This window comes from Megalops cyprinoides, chromosome 2 (genome assembly GCF_013368585.1).
Source record: "Megalops cyprinoides isolate fMegCyp1 chromosome 2, fMegCyp1.pri, whole genome shotgun sequence".
In the NCBI taxonomy this organism is placed as follows: Eukaryota; Metazoa; Chordata; class Actinopteri; order Elopiformes; family Megalopidae; genus Megalops; species Megalops cyprinoides.
This window is the reverse complement of record NC_050584.1, coordinates 52,831,581-52,850,107: the sequence shown is the minus strand read 5'-3', so window position 1 is coordinate 52,850,107 and position 18,527 is coordinate 52,831,581. Positions and strand designations below refer to the sequence as shown.

The 18,527-nt window shown below is 43.1% G+C and overlaps 1 protein-coding gene across 2 annotated transcripts; it reads right to left on the bottom strand.

Annotated features, from left to right (window-relative positions):
- Positions 1-1,552: 1,552 nt before the first annotated feature.
- Positions 1,553-14,585, bottom strand: pgm1 (phosphoglucomutase 1). Of its 2 annotated transcripts, none has more exons than XM_036521333.1 (11): positions 14,241-14,585; positions 9,114-9,276; positions 8,109-8,255; positions 7,658-7,783; positions 6,409-6,599; positions 5,807-5,961; positions 3,565-3,680; positions 3,029-3,164; positions 2,602-2,785; positions 2,240-2,374; positions 1,553-1,832 (listed from the first exon to the last, which is right to left on the bottom strand). In XM_036521333.1, exons 1-11 carry the CDS (start codon positions 14,484-14,486, stop codon positions 1,743-1,745), a joined length of 1,689 nt encoding a protein of 562 aa, XP_036377226.1. In that variant the 5' UTR covers positions 14,487-14,585; the 3' UTR covers positions 1,553-1,742. The 2 variants fall into 2 exon arrangements, with proteins under 2 accessions (XP_036377226.1, XP_036377228.1); XM_036521335.1 differs by lacking the exon at positions 14,241-14,585 and adding an exon at positions 10,468-10,885.
- Positions 14,586-18,527: the final 3,942 nt, after the last annotated feature.

The following is an 18,527-nucleotide window of genomic DNA, read 5'->3' as shown; positions in this document are numbered from 1 at the left end:
ATTTGTTTCTTCACGTCTTATTTGAAGCTTAAAAAAATGAACTTGACATTTGGACCGCTCTTGCTAGGTGCTGTCTCCATGCCGCTGTAAGATTACAGACACCTTGCCAGCCATCAAAAAATAATTTAAGAATCTAATAGCTCAGGACCAGCAGAGCTAAATGTAAGCGTTGCTACGATTACCTGACGTAATGACAGCCAATCAAAACAAAACCTGCAAACCATTAGAGGTTAAACAGTGGAGCGCATTATGTGTCGTGCCATCATGACTTGCGAAAGCAACATGAATCCCGGCCCCTCGGTCAGGGAGAGGGAAACGGCACCGCCCTATTGTTCTCCCCTATGCAAAGCGGAACCTGCTGCCAAGACCTGTTCCTCTGAAGGGCAACCAGGCTTAACCCCTTCTGCAGCAGAGAAGATGCTCCGCAAGTGGCGTTTCATTCCTCTGGAGCCATCAGCAGGTATGACAGATATTGGTGGAGGGAGAGCGTCAGTGTGCCAAGGTAATTATTTTAAACGCAGAGAGAAAAAGAGCGCTCTATACTTTGGCATACCTGACTTTCCAGCCTCTCCCCCCTATTAAGTAAATTGGAGGCAATTCAGGTCCAGGGGAAGGGATATTAAGTCAGGGATGTCAGTCCAGCGTAGGGGAAAATAAAATGTGATCTGGAGAGGTTTCTTTTCTTATTTTTACATTCTTGTCTGAGTCTTTTCATCCCCAGCTCGTAACGCTAGATCCCCTTCCCATCAGGTGAAGGGAGGGAGAAGGGTGATCTGTTGGCGTGGCCAGTCAAGCATCCAAAGCCTATCCGTCACCCTTCAGATTGCTATGGAGGCTGGATAACTAACATACAGCATCTCTCTAAGACACCCAAACCAGACCAACCCGGCCTTCACCTCCCCTTTTGCAGTTCAGGTTCAGAGCCTGAATATACATTCAGGTTTATAGGTTCACAGCACCCATTCTCTTTAAGCTAAAATCTAAAATACTACTCCAGGAATTTCTTTGGCCAGGGATGTTGGCAACATTGTTAGTGATTACTTCATGAAGAAATTTGCTTGTGGGTTGTAAGAAGATAGGCTAGCATGGAATATCCTGTCATAGTGGTCGTGCTCCAAATGTTGATCCTAATAGTTTTTCCCCCCTTCACTTCACGTCTCCCTCGGATGTGCCTGACAAAGAGCTGTCACTGAGACTCTGCAGGGAGGATCAGGGCCCAGACTGGTGTGGCGGCTGCATGGGTTAACTCTTCTCCTCCTGGACGTGGCGTTCCAGAGAGAAAAACAGAGAAAGAAGCTGCTTAATTATGCAGGTCTTGAGGCTGTTTATGCTCTCGCCACCATAACCACATCCTCACCCTCATTCCTGAGGCTGCTGGCTGAGCCGAGCATTCTCGGATCAGTGATTGATCGCACTCTCTTAAGCTGGGCTGTGTTTTCACTCAGGGAAATGCGGTACTGACCAGACACTGTAAAGTCAGCATACTGCTTAGCATTTACTCAAACTCCTGCGACATGCAAAGCCACCACAAACAAACAGACATAGCCGTTGCTGCTTGTGTGTTTGAACAGTAATGTTTAATTGATGTTGTATGTTTGCTTTATTTTCTCTTGCTGGATTTTATGTACAATGGTGCGGGGACTTTGGGGGAAATGACAACACCAGTGAAAAAAGGGATCTGGTGAGACTGTGATTGGGGCGTTTTGAGGACGTGGCCCAGCGCTGGAGGTAGGGCGGGGCGATCATGTGATCACAGTGGGGCCGGAACGGCCTGTCTTCTCGTGAAGCTGGGACACCTTCAGAGCAATCGTCACCAGAGGAGCCAACATGACCTGAATGAGGCACAACACAAACAAAACATCAGCTTTCCTCTCTAACTGACCTGAATTACAGGACTCATCAAAGTCTAAACTCTGTAGTAGTCACAGAATTATTTTCCATGGAGCATATTTTGTTAAAATAGCCTGGCTTTAAAATCCATCTAGAGACCGCTCAAGGCCAAACATTCACTAAGTACTGAAAAGCTGCTGGACTGAATGCTCTAAACAAAGGCCCCATTTCTGAGCCTTGCACCCTTGCGGCTCCATTGAGGGTGATCTTCTTAGACAATTTAATGAATCTTGGCCCACACTGAGCCCACAAAATATTTTACCCACAGAGTGCACAGCAGATCACCCACAATGTCTATCTCACATCCCTGACAGAGGGAATCACAGTGTAGCCGCAACTCAGCCTTCACCTGTGGGTCCTGGTATATTTTCTGGGGGTCCTTCTCGTAGCTGTCTATGTAGAGCCTGACAGTTGCCCCAGCGCTGCCTGTCCCACTGAGACGGAAAATGATGCGAGACCCATCTGAGAAAATGATTCTCAGTCCCTGGAAAAAAGAGAAAGGGGTATAAAAAATGAAATTCTGGGGAAAATTGAAAACTGCATATGAAAACCATGACACCCAAGATTTCAGAGGCATACTCGGTCTTTGGTTGATGCACATCCTATAACTCAGGAATTGGCAATTCACTAAAGGGGAGAGCTGTGATGAGATCACCATAACTGCTCTGCTCTGCAAAATGTGGTGTAACAACACAGTTTCTCAGCTCTTACCTGGTTCCTAGAGATGCTCCCATCCACTGGGTCACTGTACTCAAAGTTGTCAGCTTTCTCCACCTGGTAGGTCTTGTCTCCGACTGTGAACTTCTGCCCAATGAAGGCCTTATCAAACATCAGTGTCTCCAGATCCTTGATCATCTTGTTGGCGGCATCAGAGTCCACCTCCTCATAGTCGTACCTGTTAAGACATACAGAGGCCCGTCACAATGAAAAGTCTGATCACGGGCATTGCCTTGAATGTTCCCTGTTACACTGTTTCAGGCAGTTGCATGTTCACAAAAGCCCACTGCAGCATTAGTGTTTCTGTCCAATGGCATTCCTTTCACCCTAAATTAATCAACTTCTTTGCAGTTTTCAATTTGACCACAAGAGGGTGGAAGAGAGCTACACATTCACCTAGTGCCTAGAGCCAGGCACTCACCTAGTGAAGAAGTTCCTGCCATATTTCTGCCAGTGGTCTTTCATGATCTCCTCCACACTCTGCTTCCTTGTTGCAAGGATTGACAACCAGGCCAGGACTGCCCACAGCCCATCTTTCTCGCGGATGTGGTCGGAACCTAACAGACATATGGGAGGATAGCAGGTGAGGACAGCATTCACTCGTCAGCTGCTTTTCCTGACTGCAACCTGCAGGCAACACAATTTGCCTTTAAAATGTGTCTTTCTACACAAGCCTGATGTCCTATCTCAGCAACACTGGCCTCTATCAAAGTTGTCTATCGGCTACATTTCTGCTCTAAGGGTTAGTCTTTAAACACTGAAACACATGGTCAATCCCTGGGATTTTAAAAGTGCTCACATATTCTGGTCATGAGAGAGCACACTGTTTACAGTGTTAATGCTGTGTTACTGGACCACCATGCCATTTCTAATGACAACACACAGTGCTTGTGTGGCTTGCATCAGGAGGGCTGTTAAGATGTTCTTTCAGGGTTCCTGTGCTCCAGACTCCCTTACCAGTTCCGAAGCTCTCCTCTCCACACAGGGACAGCTTGCCTGCATCCATCAAGTTCCCGAAAAACTTCCACCCTGTTGGTGTCTCGTACAGCTGGATCTTGGTGGCTTTGGCCACACTGTGAGAAACAAACAAACCATAAAACTGACACGTTTGCAATGAAGATTGTAATTCTATTTACACACGTTTTTGAGAACAAACATACTGTACGTACTCTGTGTGCAACGTATGATATACAGTATGGAGATATCTTTTTATGATTTCTGAGTTAATATATCTTACGGTGTGCAAGTATTAGACCTTTTGCATTTTACACTCTGATGCACCTGTGCACATTTTAGCCTGTAGTTTTGCTCCTCTTTCGTAAAAGAGGTTTTCTTACTGCAATAGACTCGTCAAGTCCTGATTTCAAGAGTGACCTCTGCACTGCCAATAGATGGAAAATGACATTCGAGCCTTCTGACAGCTCTGTTGTAGATCCAAGGCTTGTTTTCCTTCTATTCCTTAAGGATATGATCTTACAGTATTGCTCATCCTTCGACAGCTTTTTGGATCTTCCAGTCCTGGGTTTGTCAGTTACAGATGTTTCCCTGTACTTGTTGATTACGCTTCAAATGCCACACCTCAAAAACTGAGCAACAAGAGCCTTTTCATTCCGCCCTCTTGCTGTATGTAACAGCTCAATTCTATAGTGATTTTCTTACACATGCAATATATACGTATCCTCGTATGAATTCCTGAATGTGTCTAGGGCTTTTGCCTAGTGCTCTGTGTGCTTGATATATTACCAACAAATCTGAAATTAAATAAGAATTAGAGAAGATGAAGATGACAACAGCCCCATTCTGAAACCACCACCAGACAAACAGCAATGGTTCCAAGTCTCCACGTTGTTCCATGTCTTTATAAAAGACTTTAATGACAGGGAGCAGATGAGTTTGAAAACACTATGTCCTCTTCTACTTCTACTGTCGTCACCAACAAAACCATAAAAGGAACACACAGCCCATTACTGCTAAATTGGTTTCTAAAGTATATGGTGGTGATAAAGTTGTGTTCCTCCTTTAACCATCCTCCACTGGGCAGTTTTTACAGTTTTCTACTACCTGTTTGACACGCATCATCTGGGTTGTCAGCTGCACTGAAACTGACACAGGCCTAGTCTATACGTTGTATTTACATGGGAACTAGACAGGATCACACAGGACCAGACAACTAATGATGTTTGTGACTAAGCAGTTTTTGCCTTTGTAACAGGTATGAAGTGGGTCAGCTAGCAAATTTCAAACCGATGCTCTCGCTACTCAGCTAAACCCTTACGGCCAGTGACATTAGTTGAGGTAAAGGACTTTTTCCCCCTCTTTCTATCAGAAACAACGCTAGCTAATCAAGTCTCAGGGAGTGACGTTACCACTGAAACTGCTCTGCTACCTGCTACCCTACTGGCTTTACACAGGACCCACACAAGCTACACTAATTTCAGCTCTGCTACACTCACCCCCTTTTGACTTCCTCTTACACTGCAGCAACCTCTGGCGGGCAAGCTGAGCTTTAGCCAGTGATCTGGGTCATGGCACCAATGTAATTAGTGTGTAGTAGACTGCGCTGTGTCTTTGAAAGGATGTTAAGTGGGTCAGCCTGTAAGCGGGTTTCAAACCGACGTTCTTGCTACGCACCTAAAGTGTTACGGCCAGCATCGTTACCAGTTGAGCTAAAGGCAATTTGCCGCTAGCTCTAACGGAAACAAGGCTAGCTAATCAAGTCTCAGGGAGTGACGTTACCACTGAAACTGCTCGGATACCTGCTACCCTACTGGCTTTACGCAGGACTCACACAAGCTACTAATTTCATCTCTGCTCCACATTGTTTGGTTGCTTCCATCCTGAATTTGCAGTTTAGTCTGTTTACTGAAGCAGCAAGGAAATATTGAAAGATACACACATGTTAAACTGACTTGTCCAGGGTGGTCCTGTACTTGTTTAGCTACCTACTTGATCCTGGAGTTACTATTTTCTGTCTTTAGATCTTGTCTTTTGCAAAGCTGTATCTGGCTATATTTCCAGAAATGTGTGGGGAAAAACGTTACCGTGTACCACCACAATGTAAAGATAATCTATGCTGCACGGGCCGTTACTCTCCGGAGTGTAGTGATGGGACAGAAAGGTGTTTTAGCTATTCATTTCTAAAGCAGGGGAGGGGAGGGCCCAACCATTGGACTTCTGGGAAGGTGCAATGTTGTCTTACCTGTCCAGGGCTCCACTTGTGGGCATGCTGCGGGCGAAGCCTTTGACCCCCGTCTGCTGGAAGTACGGGATGCTGAAGATGTTGGCTGCAATGACAGCGACGGAGTCCGAGGGGTTGACGAAGAAACCGTGCTTTCCCAGGACCATGTTACGATCCTGACAGGAGAGACACGGGAAACAAAACGCGTCTGTCACTCAGAGTCATCATGGCGGTCACAGACGGCTGTATCAAACGTTGATAGTCAACATGTCAATAATGGAGGTCTGTCTCAATCACTGACAATCACCATGTCAAACAGAGCGGTTTCCTTCTGTTACTGACAATCACTGTGTGATTTACAGTGGTCTGCTTCAATCACTGATAATCACCACGTCATAGTTCAGTCAACAGATCAGCACCACAAACAGTACTATCGTAAACCTTAAAACAACGGGTATAACCATACAAACTGACAAAGTAAATTTATAAAAAAATCAATTCATTAACTAATCATATTTTCAATAAGCATGAATTATGCAGAAATACTGCATATGGCCCTCCCTTCTGCACACATTTTAGATGATCTTTTGAGAAGAGTAACTGGAAAGCCGTGGGACACCTACGCCGTCACCATCAAAGGCAGCTCCGAAATCGTACTCGCCACCCTTCATGGTCTCCACCAGGTCAGCAGCGTAGGTCAGGTTGGGGTCGGGGTGGTGGCCCCCGAAGTCCTCCTTGGGAACGCAGTTCACGGCGGAGTTGGCGGGAGAGCCCAGCTCCTCACACAGGATCTTCTTCACATAGGGCCCCACCACTGTGGGAAAGCACAGAGGTGAACGGTCAGGGGTGGCAGCCCCAGACACAGAGGACGAGATCTATTACGCCCCGAGGTCAGAGTTCAGAGGTCAAATTCAGATTCTGAACTCACACGTTGTTCTATCACGCTTTCATTGTGTGGATGTGGATGTGTGTGAACTTGTGTGAAGTTGTGTGATATGTGCCAACTACGTGCCAATTGAGGAGGAAGAGCCTAGTTAAAATGCCCCTGCATTTTAATCTTACGGATCCCATTTCATATCACATTGTGGTCTCAAGGAGCTCCTGTTAGCCACGCCAAAAGCTTGACGTGAAAATGTTGATGCCTGATCATACACACATTACTGCAGGCAACACTTCAATTCCCGCCCCCAAACACTTGATACCTCTAGTATTCAATACTTATTTTACGTGTAGTATTGTGATGTATTTTGGATTCTGTGTTCCAGGGACTGCTGTATTATAGTATACTTGGCTATGGTCAGATTGCACAAGTTAACTTGTGGTCAGGCTCGAATAGTGTTATGCTCACACTCACTGGTCTGGCAGTGTTGTTAGCCTGGTCTGACACTGTTGCTCATTTAAATTGAATGGATACACTTATGTTTTATTATGCTGGAAGTTGCTCTGGATAAGAGTGTCTGCTAAATGCATGTAATGTAATGGGTCTGAAGCTACAGTAGATATCTGCAGAGGACCTTCTCTGCTCTCCCTTCACTCCTATTAAACACACATTCACCCCACAGCTGCTTCTGAGAGGCAGCCATGGAAATATTTACAGGCATGTAAATACAGTCTTGGCTTTTCCCTCCATCAAGTGTGTAAGATTCCAGGCGCCTCAAAACACTGGCTGTACTGTGAGATTGAGAGGGGGGCTGTGAAAATGGGCTGTGGAGCACTGCAATGGTTTGTGCTGATGCTACAGAAATGTAGCATGCAGAGACAGACAGATTCTTAAAGGCTGAGGAGCCCTGTATGAGTAAATCGCCGTGATGCCAATGAGCGTGAGCTTCTCCTTCACTGGCAACCAAATGGGAATGGAAGTCCTGTCCTTACCTCCATGCATGGCGTCTAAGCGGACCTTTATGTGGTTGGGACCAGACAGCAGCTCTTTCAGGGCAGCAAAGTCGAAGATGTTCCTCAGCATGTTGGCATACGATTCCACAGAATCCACAATCTCCACTGTGGAGGACAGACAGAGTATAACATTTTTTTACATTATTATTGTCTTTTGCAGAACAATTTACATATGTTACAAGTTTTACATGATATCCTTTTATACAGCTGGATATTTACTGAGGAAATCGTGGGTTAAGTACCTTGCCCAATAGTACAGCAGCAGTTCCGCAGCAGGGAATCTAACTGGCAACCTTTTGATTTCAAGCCCTGCATCTTACCTCTATGCAACACAGCCTTTGATAATACGCAGCAAGGGTCCACATCAAATCAGTGCACTCTGCACGTTGTCTGCCCAACTGACTGCTGCGTCCCCCACCCGCTGCGTTACCTGTGAAAGGCTTGAATTTGTTCTCCAGGTCAAAGGTCTGCTTGCCGATGGTGGACAGGTCCACTTTGAGGTCAGGGCAGATGGCGTACTCTTCGATACTTTTGCTGATCTGGAAGATTTTGTCTGTGATGGCTTCGGGGGCCGGACCTGCGGCAGATCACAGGGACAGAGAGGAACCTCCCATATCAACCGTCACCGGGCAGACCGAGTCACAGCATCACATCGATGCAAAGTCTATGAGCTGGTGGGTAAGAGCTCTACCCTGCAATCTGCAGCAGCAAGGATCCAAAGAGCTGGGCCTGTGTAGGCCTGTGGATGGCTGCCATCCTTCACATACGGTCCAGTTTAAATTTAGACCTGGCCGTTGCATTGATAAAGTGTTGTAGGGAATTCCAGCTGTGCGCCAGCCTCCGTATACAATGTTCCAGTCTAGAGTGCTGCATTATTGTTATGCTTACCGCTAGCACACAGAGACATTTCAAAAATGGGGCTTGTTTGACTTAATTCATTCAAACAGGCCATAAAAACTGTCAGGAATATTTTTATACCTGAACAAAATGGCAAAGAACATTGAAAAGTGCAGCAAACAATAAAACAGACACAGCTAACACAGATCTCAGCTCGCCTTCCCGTTAGAGGGCTCAATCAAAATGTCACATGCTTTAATTCCCCAGATGTCAAATATTTCAACCTGCTGCCAAGCTTAACCAATCAGATCACCATGTCAACAGCAAATGACTCACTGTGACATTTCCATGGTCACAGCAGTGACATTAGAGACCTTATGGAGCTGAGCTGACAATTGTATTTAATGCGCAAACTGCAATGCATAGTGTGAACACAGGTGTGTGTTAAAGTGGGGCTTTTAGGCAGTTTAATGGTAAAACTTTAATCGGGAAACAGACATAATTGATGAATCTGCATAAGAAAAAGATCGGAAGCTTGTCTTTCATTCTCAGGTGGAAAAGAGGTGAAAAAATGGCTGCTGCCGTTCCCTTAGCTGACCTCCGCTGGAAATGTTGAACTTGATTCCAAAGTCTCCACTGGGTCCACCCGGGTTGTGGCTGGCGGTGAGGATGATGCCCCCGATGGCTTTGATCTTCCTGATCACACAGGACACGGCAGGGGTGGACATGATCCCATTCTGACCAATCACCAGGCGGCCGATCTGCAGAGAAACACAGGGAAGGGGGTCAGCTCGAACACCGCGGAATGTAAGCAACCATCCTTTATCCGCCAAAATAAAGGCAGGAGACAACATTGTTTCTAACATATGAAAATGCACGTCTGATATTACAAATAACGGTGCTTTGCAATATATGCTACATAAAACGTCCACGCATTAGACACAAAACTGTTAATTATCCCTCCCTAAAATCTGAGCAGGCCCTAGGTCATGATGTGTCACTGACTCCTCATCCTGCTCAAATGGGATATAAAGCCTAGATAAGACATGAAAAGGCACCGTCAGCGGAGACCACCACCTGTTTGGCCCCAGCTCCAGTGGTTGAATGGATATGAAGCTGAGGGCGTTGGCGGACAGCTGCAGGACGAGCTACATTATCCAGGACCTAAATCCCAGCTGGGCGGGGAAGGGAGGACGCCAGACATATCTCTGCTGCTAAGTGTGTCAGGCCTTCCCAAGAGTGATCAGGATCTCTGTCTTGGACAGCAATAATGCCACTTCCTTGCTATGCAATGCATTTGGCATTCACAGCCACTGCTGTTGTTTCACACGCCCCTTCAGTTTCCAGGCAAATGCTGAAGAGAAACGCTTTTAACAAACTCGTTTCCACCTTTCCATCATCCTAAACAGTGCACTGGAAACTATATTCCCTCAAAAAACTCCATTCTAGGAGAGACAACAAGAATTGGCTGAACTCAGCCATGGTGGTTGCCTTGCTAGATCCGCAATCCTGATAAGCATTTCATTAATTGAGAACCATATTAGGTCATTTTAATGCCAGTGTCATCATGTACTACACCTCCATTTAATCCCCTAAAAATACACCCCAGGCTCAGAGAAGCAATGCAACTCTTATTTCAGATCAAATCATTGAGGGTGCTTATGTTAGTCTCTGCAGTGAGAACAGGACCGGGTAGACTAATTGTGTAAAATGAGCCTTTCTTGTTCTTGCAGTTAATGTAAACCTGAATCTTAACATTACAGGAATCCTTATGATTTTCTTCCCAAAAATAAATGCAGTAACACATTTTTCTACTTTTTCAACTTTTCTGTGGAACCATACAGAGAAACTAACTTGGATGCATTTGTGAGGCTGCTAAATCTACTTCAGATAATGAATTAGTGAAAGCCAGCATGCCCTCATATGTGAGCAGTCACACAGGTGATACTGACCCCATTTGCAGCTGCCATTTGCACAATAACTTCTATAGCGGCTTTATTGAAATAGCGGCCATCTCCTCCCACGACCAGAGTGGACCCCTGACGGTCTCTGAGATCAATGGAGGTGAATATACTCTGGACGAAGTTCTGCAGGTAGTCCTGCTTGGTCTCAAACACATGCACTTTCTTCCTGAGTCCACTCGTTCCTGGCTTCTGGTCAGGATAGGGAACGGTTGGCAGAGTCAAAAGCTGCAGAGGACTATCATCCATTGTTGTGTGAAAACCATGAAAAAAGGAAAGGTTTCTCAGAATCCCTGGACGAAGGAGGCTGAATACAGGAACGCTAATGGCTGATTTGGTATTCAGGGTTCATGTGAAGTAGTTTAGTGCCCAAAAATAACTCCCTGGACCTCTCGCGAAGGCAGTGCCTGTAACTGAAGACGCTTCCTTGCACTTGTCCAGGGGGATCACTGTCAGAGCCATCGGCTGAACTACGTCAAGCAGAAAACAGGAGGTCCTGTGCTCCTCTAAAACAATGTTCGCCCACGACAAAGGAGGAAAAGGAGCTCGGGTGCTTTTGGTGCCCTGTACTGGAGTTTGTGTGACGGGGGCTCCTTCTGGGGTTAGCTTCGCCCCCCTTGCTGCCTGCCAGGCTGTTGAAAAGGGCTGATTTATGGGGCAGCCGAAATGCCAACTGAGGCATGCCGGGGAATTGTGGGGCAAAGCCACAGCCCGCAAACCAGGACCGAGGAGAAAATGGTCACCGGTGACCAAGTCGGGATTGCCCACCCACTGCACCAGTGCTCTCACAAACAGAGGGGAGAGAACCACAGGCGTGTATGGATATAGTCCTGGCATCACCGAGATGGTGAGTTAGCTCCATGGGTCCACGTCTAAGGGACTGCACAACTTGGGATATTTCCAAGCATGTGGTTAATAGGGCTTCTAAAAGTAGCCTGCTGCTCAGCCCTGTCCTTTAAATCACAATTTTATTGTGTTTACACAAGAAATGTTATAATATGAAAACGCTGGAAGTACTGCACTTTATTTTGGTCTAGTAAGAAATTCCCGGTCTACATATTCACCTACACTACAGAGAACACGATTTTAAAAAAAACAAAACAAAAAAAAAACAACTTCAAGAGCATGCCTGAACTAATGACTTTTTGGGGGAAACATATTAAACCTGGTCATACAACTAAAATGCTACATGTCTGGAACAGTAACTTATGCATAACCGCCATTTGTCTTCCACAAATACCATGTCACACTGAAAAGTGAGCTGAAGTGTTACCACCACTGAGTGATGTGACGAAGCACCCCTCTCACACACACTCCTGCCCACACAGTTCTATTTGGCATACAAGATTACGCTTCAACAAAGACTATGATGCTAATGATAATATTTTATCTTTTCTTCATGGCATACAGTATCACGGTTTCCTAAATTAAATCCACACAGCTATTGAAAATACCCAATTTATTGATACTACATTATAATTATTCTTATTATTCTATTATTATAATTATTCTATACCCAATAGGTATAGAGTGTTAACACACAGCTGTTTTTGGATGTGTTTTTTGGATGTTTTTTACTTGTGTTGTAGAATGACAGTGCCGCTGTCATCTGTGTGCTTTGAGACCTTTGGATCAACATCATCACAAAAAAAGCAAGTCTTTATTAAATGAACTTTATTAGGATACTAATTGCCTGATATCCATGATTTATTTACAAGACACGTTTGGATGTAATGTAACGCATTATGTCACATCGCCACCTGGTGGCTACTACAGGAATCTCCACAAATTTCCCAGCCAGTGTCGCAAGCGTTCTGTATCGGCGCATTCTGCTAATGAATATTCAGTAGCCTTACCTCGATTGCATTTACTCATAATCATCTGCAAAAGTATGTCCTGTCACAAATATGATTTATAACTGAAAACAAAATTGATCAAAGTGATTATAAATATTTCATTGATTCAGATGCTAAGTTCATAAATGTTTTGTAGTGAATATCCTTTCAATGATGTAATCATTAAAACAGACCAACAATGCTCGGTGGACACGTTTTATAAAGACATGTATTTGCCTGTGAAAGCATGTACAATGTTAACCCTGTAGGCAAGGTAGTGGATTGCCAAGTATTGCTATTATTCATAAGGTGTTCAGACAGAAGTTACTGAACAGGTAGTCACAGGTGAGTACCACTGACAACCCAAAAATCCCAGTCTGACAGACGTTTGGAAAGAAGAGAAAACCATTCACGTTTAAATGGGTGATTTTTATTTCTGTATCATATTGCAATGCTTCTGCATCCCATGGCATACTAGTTACATACGCCTTTGTTGCACTCTGATAAAATTATGCAAATGTATATATTAAATGTACAAAATGTAACCCAGACTGGTTTGATCTATTTATTCTGGTTTGTACTTGTAAACAGCATCTGAGCCCTGGCATATTCGTACTTGACCCTCCTACCCACAAGCTGGAATGAACATCAAAATAGCATGGAGAAAAAGTCAGAGTTCATTGTTTTCAGGATGACAAGAGAAGTAGGCTTTGTAATATAGGATAAGAGGAGAAAACATGGCGAATCACTCTCCAGAAATAATAACAATGAAGGTCAAGAATGCACGATGTTCTCGTGTTTTTGCGGTAAAGTACTCCTTGCAAATAAGCAAAATTCATCGGTATCCATATTACACGATATGTCTGTCTACTCTTCCGTTCCTTTTAAAGCAATTTCCTTCTGTGTGTCAGCTTCCCTGCCTCGATGCGCGTCTTTGACCTTCATTCGAGACGTGCGTTGCAGTGAGCCAGCACACAGTTACGCCCCCTTCTCTGCTGTCACCGAGGCAACAGGGCCCAGTCATAGCTCCGCATAGGCTCACCCAATCAGCTGATCCCGGATCCGTTCGACCAGCCCAAATTTCAACTCCACCCATCTTGTGTAAAGGATTGATGGTGATCCCGGGTCAGCTCCAGCAACAATCTACACATTTCTTACTCAATCGCTATACTACCAGTCCTAAGAAACGTTTACACGTGGTCCTGTGTCTGCGTTGGAATGTATCTTTCCATGTGATTTTCTAAAGTTAGACAGTGCATTCTGTTGCATGTGAAAAAAATCACAAGGCAAAACACATACGGTAAACTGGAAACTATTTGGGGTGAAACATTGTTTTAAAAACAGCAAGTTATTATAGCTTGTTCGTATCGTCAGCGGTTAAGGAAATGCCAAAGGTTTTGGAACCTTCGCTCAACTTCACTTAAAGATCACACAGGTCATTTGGCAAGAACCAATGTCTAGGAACTCAATACCTGTCAAATTTGGACGCACGAACACTCACATCTCTCTCGCACCTTTAGAAACATTTCACAGATACATACTGCTGCCGGTCTTTCTGAAATCTGCAACCCTGGAGTACTCCAATAATTCTGTTCTATTTGACATCTCTAGGCTACATCCGAATCAGATGCGTGTTAGGAATCTGGTTTGTTAGGAATTGCTATGTTAAGAATCTGCTTTCCTGTATATTAAGCTTCTTATTGGCATCTACAACGAATCGAGACATAGCGAAAAGCTGATTTAAGAGTTACATTGAGTGTCACAGACCTACACCTAAATGTCATAATCGGGTAAAATGGTATGAAGCTAATGTTAAGGACCTTTGGAAAAAAAAAAAACCTTGCACGTCACTGCTACTGGATAGTATAGTACACGTTCCGTGGGACTCAAAAGAAAGTACTTACGAAAATAAACAAATACACTACTCACCCCGTTTGCAGCGGCAATTTGGATGATCAACTGAATAGCGTCTTTCATGAAAAACCTTCCATCTCCTCCGACTACGAGTGTACCTTCCTGTCTCTCGGAGGGGTCGATGGTTGATATAATGCTCTGGATGAAATTTTCAGCATAGTGCTGGCTGTTCTGAAATACAGTCACCCTTTTCCTCAGACCGCTGGTTCCAGGCTTCTGGTCGGTGTAAGCCTTGGTTTTAACAGTAATTATTTTCGTCATTTTCCCCCAATTTCGCCCGTGTGTTCCGCGTTTTCAGTGATGGGATCTGCACAGACAAACTGCCCCACGTACACACTCCACGACTGTTCCGTCCCACACGGTAACTCCCCCTTAAGTATTTAAAGGGACAGTGCACCAATTTCCCTTTTTGATACTGAATTCATGTTAGAAGACTGTGATGTTCAGATGACGAAATCCACGGGATCAAAGGTTTCTGTAAGCGTAGCCACTTTATTGGCACAATCATCGCCATTAGTACCACAAAATGAACGAACCAAAACCTGTCGCTTCCATTTTCATAGCCAAGTCATAACATTAAGTGGATCATCCTTTGTAAGCCATACAGAAAAACGTATCTAAAGTTTCTAAACAAATACTCAGTCCCAACAACTTTACTATCACGGACCATGTTTCACAACTATTTATTTAACTATTTACAGTTTTGACCTTAAAGAATACAGGTGTTAAATTAATTCAACTCTGTCAAATAACAAACAAAATATTATGACATGAGAAGTGACAATAAAAACTGATAATAATGTAATGAGAACGTTTGGTTCATTAATAGCAACAAAACCAAACAGGCCTTAGTTACTATAGGTGGGCTATGGTATATTTTTACTAAAAATATAGTGATTCAATGATGACACTAAAGTCAACGACATAAACTGTTTGGAGGCTGCTAAAGTGGTTCAACAGGATTCAAACAGAATCCAGAACTGGGTAGACACCTGGACATCAGGCATAAGACGAAATACTGTAGTATCACATTTCGTGAAATCAGAAAAAATATTTTGTGGCCCTAAGAACATAGCACCTGACTTAGATTAAAACTGTCTACAAGCTGTTATTCATATCCCCGAAAAATCGTGTCAGTGGAATTTTTACTTGCTACACTTGTTCTGTCCATTAGTCCTCTTGAATGTTGTCTTACTAATAACTTACTATTACCTGGATACTATTATCAGAATTATTTCTCACAGGAATATTGTTTTGTGCTAATTTTGTGGCGTGAGGTGGATGTATCGTTTCATGCCTACTGGAAATTAAATTTTGAATTTCCAAATGTGAAGGTCTACATGTAGGCAGGAACAATGTACTGCAGGGTTATTTTATGGGAAGTGGCAAATTAGAGTGTGAAGTATGTCAGACCACATTTATAATACTGTGTCCAGTTTTGGGCACCACGATATAAGAAGGACAGATGCTCATGAAACACAGAGGGAGAAGGGCAACAAGTCTGGTTGCAGGTATCAAACATATAAGCTATCAACAGACTCAAGACACTTAAGGACACCGAGTGGGACTGATGTTTTTAAATTTCTAAAAGGGATTAATACAGTAAACTACAGGAACTGCTTCAACCTGAGTTCTGCCAGGAGGACAAGGGACATGGGGAAAAATTAGTTACCAGGTGAATTTCATACTGAATCTCGGTAGTATTTTTTTACTCAGAGATGAATCAAAGCATTCAATAGCTCAAAAGGATTTGTAGTGAAAGTGGAGACCCTCATTTAAGAGACAGAGACAGGCGTGATACTGTGCAAGATACACTCAATAGGCAAAATGACAAGCCTTGTTCGACTGAATGGCTTGTTCTTGTCATTAAAATGGCCTTATGGCATATGTGCCAATTTACCCCTTACGTTACTGGTGCAGTTGTGTGATAGTGTCAGACTTTTATGATGGACTGCATTTAAAAAAAATAAAACAGGAGAAAGTACTCTCATGAAAAGCTAGTCACATAACATAATGTATGGCTCTCAAGGCCCAACTTTATACTGTTAAAAAACAAATAATATGTAGCTAAGAACAAAGTGAATTAAACTGGTAATTGTGCAAGCAGCATAAATTCTGCCTCATTCGACAGAAGAGGCTAATTTGTTTTACTCTCTCTTGCTGTGGTTGAAATGCTATCCTAATGCTATGCTATGCTTCTATTAAATGATTGTTCTGAAAACTGTAAAAACATTAACTTTATAACAAGCTGTCATGTTGTACCTAATTTGTATTTATTATTTTCTATAAATTCCCAAAGAAAGAGTTTGTGCTAAAAAGTATGTCAAAATAACACACCGCATCTGAAAAATGTCTGCTATTGTCCTTCAGCATGCAAGACAACCATGGAACTTACTCTCCATTTCAGAAATTAGTTAATATCTTTTTCAAGCTCCTGCACACAGGATGCACACAAAAAACAGGGCCTTTATTTTCTGTACACATTTTATTATTAGGCACTGAGACAAAATCAATACCCCCAGAATGCAAAGGTCCCAAAGCTGCCGCAAATCTGAGGAAATGTTTTACAATCAGACCAACAATGGAAGCATCTGGTAATTCTGTTGTGAAAGTTGAAGTATTTGGTCAAAGCTTTATTTGACTATTGCAGCATGAGTTGTTTGATCACTGTCCAAAGCAGCACAGAGTTGATCTATGGGATGTAGAGAAAAGGTTTGCTCATGCGTGAGATATTTAGAGTTTTAAAAACAGTGTTTAACAGGGAATATTGTAAGTTAGATTGTAACAACACTGTAAACTGGCCACTGAATATATTCACAGAACACTTGTGACCCAATGTGACCCAATAATACTATTGGGATGGTAGATATGCCATCTGCCAAGTTATGGGTTGGCAGGGCATACCCCTTTCCTATGTAGCACTGAGAGTTAGGTTTGCTACATAACTAACTTGCCAGGTAGGTTGTTTGGTCAGTTAACTGTTAGCTACCTAACATGTTTATTCAGCAGCTAAGTCATTGGCTAGCTGAGTAGGTTAGCTAGCAAAATCGGCAGGTCACTTGGTTGAGTACAATGTATGCTTTTAAATGGCAAATTAAGCTGTACCTATCACTCAAGGTAGTACTTAGTTGTCAAAGCATCTAGAGAAGGGGTTTAATAGAATACACTCATTTAAAACAATGTCCTTTGGTGCAGAAATTCTTTCCATTTTCAAGAGCCTCTTGGGATTTTGAGAGACAAAACCATTTCTCAAGTGTGTCTGAATTTATGAAAGCAAAGAGTTCTAAAGGTGGGAGGTGATCACAGTAAAAATAGCGACTTTAATTAATTCGTTTGGATTTTATTTCCGAATAATGACAGATTTCTGACCAACCCATAGAGACATCAGAATGAGACCTAGCAGGTTAACCCCTGAGGTCTTGCTCTCACTGGCTTTGGTTATAATTAACAGTACAAAAAGGGACAGATGAAAACCGTTACCACAAACACACTTGCTGTGAATCACATAAAAGTCAGCAACTTATTCATTGACAAAAATGCAAAAACATTTGATAGTATTATATTTTTGAAGCGCAGTAGCTAGTTATCTCATGATATTTTTTGTGTAACCTTGTCATGTTTTTTTCATCTTACCATCTGAAATGAATGAGGCCTTTAAAACTTTGTGTCATATACAAGTGTAAGGACTATATACCATATGTTCCACAATGGTCTTACTGTATTTATGTGCAATCAAAAGCTTGCAGTTTTGATATTTTGATTTCTTTTTAGTAATATAAGGGATACAACTGTTTGTTTTACGGTCTGGAAACTTAACCAATAATACAAAAACTGTGAGTTCACAGGTTGGTGTTAGAAAATGAAGTAACATTTGTGGTGAAAAAGAGAAAGAGGCACAGCAGAAGAGGAAGGGCTACTTCTCACTTACCATGTGACATTTAGAGGCCTGTTCTACAGTTACAGTAGAGAAAGTCAAAGTGCAAAATAATTGCCCGAATGATATAAATAGCAGGTCAAGCTTGCCCTCAGCATTAAAGGCCAAGGGTGTATAATCTTTGGACCTGCGTGTAATGCAGGAATGTGCTTTACTGCCAACAGCCCTGCTGTGGGACTAAGAATATGGAGCCAGTCAGCAGGGGTCAACAGGTATGGATGTGGGTCACTATGAGTATATTACATTTGCTTAGCAGCTTTCAATGAGCACATGCTAACTCAGATACGGAATAAATTACATCTAAATGCAGAGTCTTGTTTTGAGTAATGTACCAAACAGACATCATGCCGAATATTTCCGTATGGTTG